Source organism: Mus caroli, unplaced genomic scaffold, assembly GCF_978045245.1.
Source record: "Mus caroli unplaced genomic scaffold, Mus_caroli_1 scaffold_4, whole genome shotgun sequence".
In the NCBI taxonomy this organism is placed as follows: Eukaryota; Metazoa; Chordata; class Mammalia; order Rodentia; family Muridae; genus Mus; species Mus caroli.
Window position 1 is genome coordinate 124721464 of NW_028227259.1, and position 12099 is coordinate 124733562.

A 12099-nucleotide genomic window follows, 5' to 3' on the forward strand; every position below is an offset into this window, starting at 1 on the left:
GTCATTTGTGGCCTACCCACCAACAAGCTGGAAATCAACTGCTGCAGCCGGGTCTATAAAGCAGAGGCTCTTTTATTGGCACACCAGAAATCTGGGCACAGTGCGTTCCTACATAACAAATCACTGTATAAAACCTCCCGACGACGACGACGACGCGGCTCTTAACCCATACAAAATGATTGTCTGCACGGTGTGGAGTAAGGCTGGGGTGGAGGGGGTGGACAAGCGAGGGGGAGGGGCCAGACACTTTTCCCACAGAGTGCCCCATCCCCACTCGGGAGAAGCAGCGTGGTGGCGTAGCTGCCCCTGCTAGGCTGTGACACAGAGCCGCCAGTTCTCACTCTGCTGAAATCGAGGGAAGGGGCATCTAGCTTAGACAGGGATCCCAGGGGCCTCAGCTTACAGCCCTGGGCGACACAGTCTGTTCCCTGCCTGGCTAGCAAGTTTGAGGATCAGCTTGGTGTGTGCTCAAAGGTGACTCTGTGGGGACAGGTTTTCTCAGGCTACATGACAGACAAGAGGCTACAGTTTGGCCTGACGGCCCTGTCTCCCTCAGGCACCTGGCTGGTATGTGCTAGACCCAGGGGTTTTAGTACCTCTACCTGGGGCCCAAGACCAGTCCCTTCCACCTGAGCCTGCTCCCCTAGGCTGAGGGTACCTGGGGTAGAGGAAGGGGCCTAGAACCAGGCAGTTGCTCAGAGCCTCTCCCTCCCACCCTCCCACCCCTGCCCTCTTTATAGGCCAAAATGCCCCTCATACACAAAGAAGCTAAGACAGCCGGCTATGGAAATGAAACTGCTTCTCAGGGCTGGGACCTGGAGGCCAGGCTGAGCTTCGGTGGAGGCCAAGAGCTCTTTGAAGTGGAAGGGACTTGGCCAGTCTCCTGACTCTCTGTGGAAACCAGAGGTTTTTCCTGGGGGATAGTGTGTGTGTTGGGGGGGGGGGGCTGTGCTTTATTTAAAGGAAAAACATCCGCTTTCCAGCTTGACCCCTGGTTCAGCAGCTGGGAGAACAGGATGGGGACCTGTGCCCGCCCACTCCAACTCCCAAGCAACAGCAGGTTTGGAAGGCCAGGGTAGCCTGGAGGGAGTGCGCAGGGGTGGGGGTGGGGTGGGGGTGCTAGGCAACTTCGGGCCCTGCCCACCTTCAGCCCCTTGTGGACAACACAGCAGGGCTCTATCCGTCTGCCACTACATACTACCTGGTCACCACCTTGTGGTGGCCTCAAAAGAACTCCCACAAGTCACCTGACCTGACTCACCACCCCTACCCGCCTAGCTTATGAGAATCTTGGAGGAGGCAGTGTGAAAGTGTGGTTGGTGAGGGGGGCTGCCTTCAGCACCAGTTCAAATGAACTCCCCTGAGCAAGTCAAATTCCCAGGGCCTCTGGTTGGCTGTCTCCTGCATGGAGGGATTCTGCCGGAGGTGGGGGTAGGGATTCCCCGGGGTGGGGTGGGGGAGCTGTGGTAGGGTTCCAGCAACAAGAAAGGACTGGGAGCCTGAGAGAGTAAGGGCTGCTGTCTCCCATTGGGTCCCGGGGTGCTGATCCCTCAAGGGAACCTTCTAACACTTTTGTTATCAACAGATGTCATCCTGCAGGGTGTGGGGTTTCTTCCTAGTGGTTTTGTCCCTCGTACCAGACACAGACACCTGTGTTGGCTGGGGTTCAGGTAGGGACGAAGCCGGAGGCCACAGCAGGGAGGCGGTCAAGCTCCCCCCATCCCTCCCCGGGGAAAGCCTGTGGCATTGTTAAGACAGCCTATTTAAGTTTGGGCTTCTTGAGCAGAGGGCTTCCAGAGTTTTCCATGGTAGGAAGAGCGCTCAGCCAGGCCTGGGCCTCCAGCCTAAGCCGGTATTTCTGGAGCTCAGGAAGACAGAGCGAGGTGGCTGGGACAGACTCTGGCTATAGTCTCTTTTCTGTCTCTGTGTAAATATGTGCATATATATGAGTGTGTCCTCACACACATGGTTCCCATACGTCGTAGTACATAATACTATGGTGTTATTGCATAGAAGAGGCTGGCTTGACGAAACCTGGCTAGGTGACGGTCTGGGAGCGCTGGCGACTGCCAGGGGGCTGCTGGGCTGCGGGGCCGGACACGCTGCCCCTGAGCTTCTGCTGCTCCTGTTCCCGGGCATGCTCCTCGTACCACTCCTAGGGAAGAGGCGGGTGCTGCTGAGGGTGGCTCGCTCGCTCGCCAACTCTCCCGCTCTCCCAGCCAATGTGAGGGGCACACAGGCCCCGGGGTGGAGGGGAAGGGAGGAGAGCAGAAGAACCTCTGCTTGGGGGGCGTGGGGGAACAGCAGAGGCAGAGCCAGGCCTACCCACTGAGGTCACCACCCAAACACAACCCTGGGGATACAGACAATGGCCACCAATAGAGGAAAAAGCCACAAAAAAAAACAAAAAACAAAACAAAACAAAACAAAAAAAAAAAACCGGTTAGAGGCCTGAGCCAGGCCACACACAGGCTCTGGAGGAGGCCAGGCCCCAGGCTCAGACACTGCTGCTGCCCCTCGATGGGTCACAGGGACACCTTTCAGAAACTCATAGGCTCTTAACCTCCCAGCTTCCCCAGAAAGCCACCTGCTTCCAGGGTCTGGGGCACTCTGGTAGGGCAAGCGTTAAACAGCTCCCCCATATTTAAAGAAACAAAACCCAAGCCACAGACCAGACTGTGAGAACTTAAAGAATTCTCCAGAGACAGCCCATGGCTCTGCCCTCATTAGCAGAGGGGTGAAAATGACACCAGAGAGGCTGGGCAGGTTGGAAGAGGATGCAGGTGGCCTGGCCTCTAGGTACCCAAGTGCTCCTGGGCAGTTGCCACCACTGCTCTTCGAGGCACAGACTGTTGTGTCACTTGGGGGTGGGGGTGGGGTCTATCAGTGACACAAGGCTCAGTGGCCTCCACATAAGGGAGCCAACCGAAACATCTTGTGATAATGAAGCTGCCACAGAGGAAACCCAGAGACCCCAGAGAATCAGGGCTCATGCTTTGGTTTTTTTTTTTTTTTTTTTTTGGTTTTTCGAGACAGGGTTTCTCTGTGTAGCCCTGGCTGTCCTGGAAGTCACTTTGTAGACCAGGCTGGCCTCGAACTCAGAAATCCACCTGCCTCTGCCTCCCGAGTGCTGGGATTAAAGGCGTGCGCCACCATGCCCGGCCATTTTTGGTTTTTTTTTTTTTTTTGGTGGGCTCATGCTTTGGGTTCTGCTGGAAGGACTTAGTGGCGACCCGCGTGGTGCTTACACTTTTAACAGCTGCTGTATGGGAAGACTGGGAGGTGGTGGAGGGGAAGGAAGGAAGGAAGGAAGGAAGGAAGGAAGGAAGGAAGGAAGGAAGGAAGGAAGAAAGGAAGGAAATTGACCTTATCCTTCTTAAAATCAAAAGGCCCCAAGTCAAAAAGCCATCTCTCTGAGCTTAATCCCATCAGGCAACAGGGGCAGGAAGAGGCAGCAGGTCTTGCAGGGGCCCTGGTCTCTCTCCTCCTGTCACTCAAATCTCTAGAAAGATCCACTGGGGGCACTGGGCACCCTCGAGGGGCAGCACGGCCATGCAGTGGACAGGATGGGACAGCGGCCACCCAGGAATGCAGCAAAGTATCGGAAGATGCATCAGCATGGGGGCTGCCAAGGGCCTCGGTCCTAAGCCCCATGGAGGACAAGGGACCTTTCCCAGCCCTCCACCAGAAGGGCACCACCCAGGGCGCCGACCCCTACCTGGATCTCCTCCTGGTACATCTTCAGACTCAGGTCACTTTTGGTTCTCGATCGCCGTCCCAGAAACACCATGGAATTTTGCTAGGGAGGAATGGAGGCTGTGGAGTGTGTGTGTGTGTGTGGCATGGACTCACCTAGGAGCGGGCCACGGAGGCTGCTGCTCCTATCCTATTGACGTCTCTGCGTGGGTGGCAGGCCCCGCCCCCTCCACAATCTGCAGAGCCTGTGGCCCCTTACCTGGTATTTCTCCATCTGAGAGAGGGTGTCCAGTAGCCGGGTCACGTCAGAGGAGGTGCCTCGCTCCTCACGATAAAGCTCCAGAACGGCCATAAGCTCCTCCTTGGACATTTCCTTCTCGATGACGATGCCACCGTCCACTGAGGGTAGGGAGAGCCAGGTCCCATAACCGCTTTCCCTCCCAAGCGGTGGTTCTTTCCTCCCCCTCCCCTCACTAACAGGGTGCGCGCGTCAGGAAGGTACTATGTCTAGCCAACCGCTTGCAGGGACACAGCATCAGGGAGAGCAGGGTGTGGTAATCTCAGTATTAGGGTATGGAGAGTGCATGGACCACCTCAAGGCCGGCTTTGGCTGCTTAGCAAGTCTGAGGCCAGCCCGGGCTACATGAGCACCCATCTCACAGAGAGAGGCTTGAAGAGAAGGTCTTCAACAGAAAACAGAGAAGCGTCAGGCGGCATCGAGGATGAAGAGATTTGAGGACCATTTATATAGCAAGACTCTAATCATACACGTTGGTGTGCATATGTAAAATCAACTTGCTTGCTATCACACCGATTTAACAACAGGGAGGGAGGAACGGGAGGTCTTCTCTGCTCTTGGATTCCTTTCCTTTCTTCAGTTTGGGGTTGCAAGCCCGGGAGGGGGGTGAGGGGGGGCTTTGTACACGCTGCGCACAGCAACACTGAGCCGCCACGCAGCTAAGCGTGAAGACTGTGCATGCAGGAAGCAGCGAGCACAGCCAGCTCCACTGGGCTGCAGAAGGGACGCTGTCCACCTCTGCCGTGAACCGTTCATGGCCGGAATGGGGATCTGTGGTGGTCTGAGTGTATTACAGAGAAACGCGGCTGCACCGAAGGCTCACACCGGGAGTCGCGAGCTGGGGGTGTAGTATAGGGAAACGTGGCACTGGCTGTCCCTCTGCCCTGGCTCCTAGTAAGCGCTGGTCAGAGTCTGTACAGGGTTGGGAGGGAGATAATGGGCAGCTCCTTCCACGGCAGGATCAAGGGATGGCAGCTACTTGTTATACGTTTAGGAACCGTAGGCATTTTTCCATTAGATTTCTAGCCACGGATACAAATGAGACCTGGACAGACAAGGCAAACGCAGGAGCTGATCTGCTGTGGTGGAGACCGCAAGGCCCAGGAGACAGACAGCGGGGACGGCGGGGCGCGGCAGATGGCCAGCGGGGCAGCCAGCGCTCGGGACATGACACCCATACAGACCTTCCGAGTCCTGGCTCTTGCGGCTGTAGTTCATGCGGAAGACGAAGGCCTCCAGGATGAAGGCCACAATAATGGTCATCACCACCTGGCCGGAGAGAGGCAGTGTGTGTGTGGGGAGTCGTGGCCCCGTTAGATGAGGCCCTTCCTCAGACAGGGACGGGGGTAGGGGCGAGCATAGCTGTGGCGACACCTACCATGGTCACTATGTAAAAGGTCATGAAGTACAGGCGGCTCCAGTGGGACGTCTGCGAGGTGACGCCTTCCTGGAGGGGGGCAGTGAGTGAGTGAGTGAGTGAGTTCGTGGACAGCACGGGCCACCAGGCCACCATCTTCTGTGTCTGTCAGCCCAGGCCCTCCCTGGGGGCGTGGGGCCCTGAGGCAAGGGCCTCTTGCTCCTCTGATCTGAGCATTTCTTTCTGTAGTAGCATCAGACCCCAGCCCTCTCCTGCGTGGCTGACTGGAGCCTAGGCCAGCACAGAGAGTCTCCAGCAGGAGAGAATTTAAGGAATGGGAGGTGGGGTGGTAGGAAGGAAACCCCTCCCACCCAATACTCTCTTTGCTTTATTTTAGAGTCCGTGGTTCTGCCTCAGCCTCCCAAGCAGCTGACAACCACGGGTTCACACCACAAGGCCTGGCGTGGCACACTGCTGACCAATAGTCAGATACCCAGAGCCTGTCAGGGGGCACAGGGAGGGGAGACAGCCAGCAGCACAGAGCTAAGGGGGTGGTGCCACCTCAGGGGGACAGGAGGCTTCCACTAGAGCATGATAAAGGACCCCACATTCTGTGAGGATGGGAAGAGAAATCATGTGTGTGTGTTGGGGGGAGGGGGCAGAGCTTACCATGATGATGTACCAATTGTTGACAACGGTGAGCTCAAACAAGGTCACTGCAGGGGAAGAGGGGGTAGCCTCAGGCCAATGTCAAAGGCCCCCTCAGTCCCTTAGTAGGAGGCCTGCCACCCAACCTCTCCCCCAAAAGGGATGCCCTTTGACTAAAGAGCCCATGGTGGGCTATCTCAGGCTAAGGCTGGTATTGAGGAGAGGCCACGCCCTGCAAAAGGCTTTCAAAAGGAACCAGGGAGCAGAGAGGAGCCCCGGGACCTGTCAGGGGCTGCATGGCTATTGAAATGGCAGCATCCCTGCCCCATAGCCCCTGCTGACACTGAGGCACACCACGCCACGTTGACACTGCAGCCCTCCAGCTAGGGCCTCTTATCCCTCTGTCACTGTGAGGTCTGGTGCCTGGGCGAGCCTGGATCTGCCTGTCCTACAATCGCACAGCATTGCTGTAGAAGGGACCCCCAGTGGGGCTGAAGAGATGGCTCAGTGGTTAAGAGCACTGACCGCTCTTCCGAAGGTTCAATTCCCAGCAACCACATGGTGGCTCACAACCATCTGTGATGGGATCTGATGCCCTCTTCTGGCAGGTCTGAAGGGAGCAAGAATGTGCTCATATACATAAAATAAACTTTAAAGAAAAAAAAAAAAAAGGACCCCAGGAAGGGCTCCCAAGGGGCCAGGGAAGGAGGGAGGCCTTACAGCAACTCTGAGCCGGACTAAGGCCGGGAGTACCCTCTAGGACTCACTCACCAAAGCTGTTGAGGATGTTGTCAAAGTTGTTGAGATAGTAGTAGCCTTCCTCTACCTTGGTCTTATTGCCCACAGTGTGGTTGATGAACCGGTAGGCATCGGCCACCGTGCTGGTGCTAACGAGGGAGACAAGAGGGTTACAAGACAGGAGGGTTACAAGATGACTAACCACCTTCCCTGGGACAGGAATGCAAATCAAGGTCTGGCTAGGGGTCTCCTTGCCTCTCTGAGCCACCCGTATCCTGCCCCATGCACCATCACTGGACGTGTCTGCAACCTGCCGTGGAGGAGGGGGAGGAGGTGGTTAAGATGGGGGCCTCTGGGGCACTACCCATGTGTCCTTGCTTTGACCCAGTTGCTCCACTTGGAGGGGACCCTCTTTGCCACACTCCAGCTTTATACTCCTCTGCCATTTGTAAGAGTTAGGTGCCCATGACACCAGGGAGCTCACCAGCCAGCTCATTAGAAGGCTGTGTCTTGTGCCCCCAGCCTGATAGATGCATGGACCATGATGGAGGACTAGAATGTGCTATGGTGACATTGTTATGGGCTCGTACTGGCTGGTTCTGTGTGTCAGCTTGACACAAGCTGGAGTTATCACAGAGAACTCCATGGGGAGAAGCCTCCATGAGATCCAGCTGTAAGGCATTTTCTCACTTCATGATCAAGGCGGGAGGGCCCATTGTGCGTGGTGTCATCCTTGGGCTGGTAGTCTGGGGTTCTATAAGAGAGCAAGCTGAACAAGCCAGGGGAAGCAAGCCAGTAAGCAGCACCCCTCCATGGCCTCTGCATCAGCTTCTGCTTCCTGACCTACTTGAGTTCCAGTCCTGACTTCCTTTGGTGATAAACAGCAGTGTGGAAAGTGTAAGCTGAATAAACCCTTTCCTCCCCAACTCGCTTCTTGGTCGTGATGTTTGCACAGGAATAGAAACTCTGACTATGACGGGGCTCTCAGTGCAGCCATCTGCTGGATACATACAAGGGTCACTGGTAGCCTATCAGCGCCAAGGCTGCATGGGCAGTCTTAACTGGACACAGCGATGGTGGATCATGTTCATTTCCTTTTGGAGGGGAGGGGAAGGGGAAAGGCCACAGAGGTGTCACCCTCTCTCTTCATTCCTCAGCCCTGCAACCTTCTTGCCATGTGTCATCTCTCTGGTCTCTTACCAGGTCCCGGTGTCTCCTGGGGTCTATCAGGGGTGAGGGCTGCTCTGGTTCTGGGGAGGGGGGTGTATCAACTGAGGCCTGAGCTAGGGACAAGTGACGCTGGCTCCCATACTGTCACTCAGCTCCTTGTGCCCAGCCTAGCAGTAAAGCCCATTCTGGGCAGGCCCAGAGCCTCCCGGGCCACTCACTTGCAGCAGTTGGGGGTCAGCCGCCCGTTGAAGAACTCCATGCCCACGATGGCGAAGGAATAGTAGAAGGTGAGCAGCGTAAGGCCAAGGCTGGGGAGGCAGAGGGACAGGGGTGGTCAGGGCGGGAGGGAGGGGACGGGGGCAGCTGCAGCGCGTCCTGGTCTCCCCTGGTCTCCCGGCACTGACTGCGGGAGGCATGCCCCTAGCCCTGGCCGAGTGACCATCGCAAAGTGTCTGTGGGGGAGGGGCCGCGTGGCTCACGGTGGGGGACGCTAGGGACAGATGCCCCTTGACCAGAGATGCACCCCTTACCTGTGAAGGTAGGCTCACAGGTGACCCCTTACCTGTGAACGTAGACACAGGTGGTAAGTCGACAGCTCCCTGCCCTCCCCGCTAGACAGTTCAGCCAGGCCAGTGCTGCCGAGGGGACCCGCAGGGTCCAGATTTCTGTCTCTTTGAAGACCACCCCCAAGCCCCTTAATCCGGCCTTCCTGAGATTCCTCCTTGTTCCCATTTCCCCGGATCCCTACATGAGCCTTGTGTGGCCTGGACCTGCGGGCCGAGAGGTGGGCAGTACCTGGCCATCCGCGGCAGCAGCTCGAACATGGTGTCCAACACGTTGCGGTAGCGTTTCTTCAGTTTAAATAACCTGAACAACAAGAACAGCATTGCTGGGACTGCAGAGGCTGGGGCATGGCCACACTGCCCCTTCCTCAGACGGGCCAGAACCTTGTAAGCCCTCCTCTCCCTACAGTAAGACAAGGCTGAGAAACCTTGTGCAGCTGAGCTCACTTCCCTGGGGAACTCATAAACTGTGGCACTGGATGGGACAGTCCTGGGACACTGGGGCACAGACTGGGCTAGCCTCATCATATCATGCTGGTTAAAAAAAAAAAATGCATCAAGTCCCCTACTGGAGTGGACAGATGAAGCCAGCAGCTCTGGTAACATGACAAGCTCGGGAAATGGGGTGCGCAATTGGGACAAGCTCAGGAAATGGGGTGCACAATCAACAGCTCTAGTTGGCCTGGAAGGAAGGCAGAGTGGGGACATAGTAGGCAGACATGGCAGCCCTGACTCCTGAGTCTCCAAAAGTCCAAGCCCCAGGAAGGCATATATATGTTAAGTGGGACCCGAAAAAGCTGGGCAGCAGGAACAAAGTGCCCAGGAACATAGGTTGAAACAGGAACACATAACCACCAGGGACATCCCTCTAGTCCCTCAAAGGTAAGATGCCCTGACTAAAGACTGGGCAAGTAGGCAGTGTGGCTCTCCCTGGGCTGCAGGCTGGGTCATTCTGCCCATCGAGAGCACTGTGTGCCCCTATCCTGAATAGCTCAAGCTAAAGATAGCCGCCCCCCCCCCCCGCCAGCAGCTGGCAAAATCTCATGAGCTAATCCCAAGGGTCCCCAGACCTCAATGCCCACCCATTACCCTCTCCTCAAGCCCTGCAGGTCACCTCAGCAGCTGAAGGGGACGCAGGACCACAATGAAATAGAAGGGTTCCATGTTGAGCGTCAGTGCAAGCAGTCCCAGGAAGGCGAATGCTGTGACCGAGAAATCGAACCTGGGGCGGGGGAAGGAGCCAGTTTGTTGGTGACAGTCTAGGCTTCCCTTCCACAATCCCCTCCCGCAGTCCTGCTCTTAGATGGCTTCCATGGCGACCTGACCGGCCACAGCATACAGTGGGGCTTGCGCCTGCCAGGTGTGCTCAGGTCTGAGAGTCACCCTTGGGTGTTCTGACCCTGGGGACGCATGTGCCTGAAAATTGCCTCTGTGGACGGTATGCTACTCTAAGGACAGGGCAGAAGCCTTGGCCTCGGTAGCCCCTAGATTGCTGGCCACACTGAGAAACTGAAGGCAGGACTCAAGACACACCAGGCAGGCACGGGCCCCACTCTTCTTGTGTGGCACGGTGCCTGGGATGGGACCCTCATGTGTGACACGCAAACTTGTAGCCCATTTGTCTTTTGCTCCTCTGTGTGTGTGTGTGTGTGTGTGTGTGTGTATCCCCTTTGGTATGGTGTCTCTGTGTTGCTTAGGCAGAATTTGGACTTCTGGGTTCAAGGGATAAGCCTTCTACCCTACCCTAAGTGGAGATGACAGTGGGGCCCTGCCACCCTGATTTCTTCCCGCTCTAGCTGGTTGTATTTTGATGACCCAAGTCCTCGTGAGTGTGGTCTGGTTTTGCCACACCGGCTCTGCCACACTGGCTCTACCCCATGGCTTTTTTCTACTGCCAGCCAAGGGGAGGTGACACCTTCTGTGGCCCTTGTGAAAGAGATGAGGTTTGATGACTAGGAAAAGCCAGCTCTGGGGACAGTGGGGATCAATGGGGACTGGTGTGGGTGGCCCCAGAGGCCTTAGGTAAAATCACCAGAATGGTCTTGGATCACAGGCAGACAGATCTTGCTGTCCTCTGCACCTCCAGGGGTGTCCCCAAAGCCACCTGACCTTTGGTTGTGGGGAGGACGGCCGACATGGACACCTCTGCCTCAGGGTGACCGTGTGTTCTACTCACAGGTTCCATCCAGAGGACAGGTACTCCACAGGGCCCAGGCCAGCCACCTTCATGAACAGTTCAACTCCATAGACTAAGACAAGAGGGAGAAGACAGGAGCTGATCTGGGCTCTCCCCAGCCCACTGGGGGAAAAAGCCAGCTAGAAGCCAGGCTGAGGGACATGTTGAGGGGCCAGCTAGAAGCCAGGCTGAGGGACACGTTGAGGGGCCAGCTGGAGGTAAAACTGAGGGACATGGTGGGAGCCAGCTAGAAGCAAGGCTGATACGTGGTGGATCACCTTGTATGACCAGGGGCCAATAAGAAGTACATGGGTTGGACTAGAGAGATGGCTCAGCCGTTAAGAGCACTGACTGCTCTTCCAGAGGTCCTGAGTTCAATTCCCAGCACCACATGGTGGCTCATAACCATCTGTAATAGGATCTGATGCCCTCTTCTGGTGTGTCTGAAGATAGCTACAGTGTCCTCATATACATAAAATGAATAAATAAATCTTTTTTTAAAAAATGCATGGATTTAAAGCAGGGTAAAGGGGTCAGACTAAACCTCTAAGATGGGGGTCCTTCTAGGTTGTTTTAGGGAAGGGCTATGAAATGCTGTAGCCGATCAAAACCCTCACAGTTGGGTTAAGCCAGCAGCCAAGCAGAGTCAGGCAGCACACTTACTGGTAAGAAACACAAGGTAACTCCAGGGCACATGCTTCGAGGTGAAATTCCCGCCTAGAAGACAAAGAAGTGACAGACGTGGTGGTTGCAGTCAGCCGGGGAGGGGGGGGCAGAGGGGGGTAGGGCCTCTGAGTAAAGCAGGGAGGGGGCCCAGGTGGAGCTCACCTTTCAACATGAATGTCTCCACCAGGATCCAGACACCATTGACAGCCACCACCAAGTCTGGGATAGAGAAGCCATGAGAGGGAGTCAGAGGGATGGGTCAGCCGGCCTGCAGGGCTATGGGCAGGACCCCCCTGGGGAGTGAACGGAGGTGGGGGGGGCACACATCATTACTGAAGGATTCCCACTTCTGCTTGGAGATCTCGCTGTGGACCAGCATCAATCAGGGAATCCCTTTGGGAAACAGGAAGGAGTGGCTGACCTTTTTTTTTTTTTTTTTTTTTTGGTTTTTCGAGGCAGGGTTTCTCTGTGTAGCCTTGGCTGTCCTGGAACTCACGATGTAGACCAGGCTGGCCTCGAACTCAGAAATCCGCCTACCTCTGCCTCCCGAGTGCTGGGATTAAAGGCGTGCGCCACCACGCCCGGCTTGTGGCTGACCTTCTTAAAGCTTTTAAAGATTTATTTATTTTATTTATGAGCACACTGAAGCTGTCTTCAGACATCCCAGAAAAGGGCATCAGATCTCATTACGGATGGTCGTGAGCCACCATGTGGTTGCTGGGATTTGAACTCAGGACCTCTGGGAAGAGCAGTCAGTGCTCTTAACCGCTGAGCCATCTCTCCAGCC

At 55.9% G+C, this 12099-nt stretch overlaps 1 protein-coding gene across 3 annotated transcripts in view; it reads right to left on the reverse strand.

The window, feature by feature from the left end:
- Positions 1–54: 54 nt before the first annotated feature.
- Positions 55–12099, reverse strand: part of Tpcn1 (two pore segment channel 1) — a 57310-nt gene continuing 45265 nt past the window's right edge. For 2 of the 3 annotated variants that reach the window (XM_021162092.2, XM_021162095.2), the window contains exons 16-28: positions 11475–11531; positions 11310–11363; positions 10647–10719; positions 9585–9692; positions 8703–8774; positions 8126–8215; positions 6771–6886; positions 6021–6067; positions 5373–5441; positions 5179–5263; positions 3956–4095; positions 3719–3799; positions 55–2155 (exon numbers count right to left, since the gene is read on the reverse strand). In XM_021162092.2, the coding sequence (XP_021017751.1) occupies positions 2039–2155; positions 3719–3799; positions 3956–4095; positions 5179–5263; positions 5373–5441; positions 6021–6067; positions 6771–6886; positions 8126–8215; positions 8703–8774; positions 9585–9692; positions 10647–10719; positions 11310–11363; positions 11475–11531 (1109 nt within the window). In that variant the 3' untranslated portion in view covers positions 55–2038. The remainder of the gene's footprint in view (positions 2156–3718; positions 3800–3955; positions 4096–5178; positions 5264–5372; positions 5442–6020; positions 6068–6770; positions 6887–8125; positions 8216–8702; positions 8775–9584; positions 9693–10646; positions 10720–11309; positions 11364–11474; positions 11532–12099) is intronic. The other variant, XM_021162094.2, reaches the window with a different exon arrangement.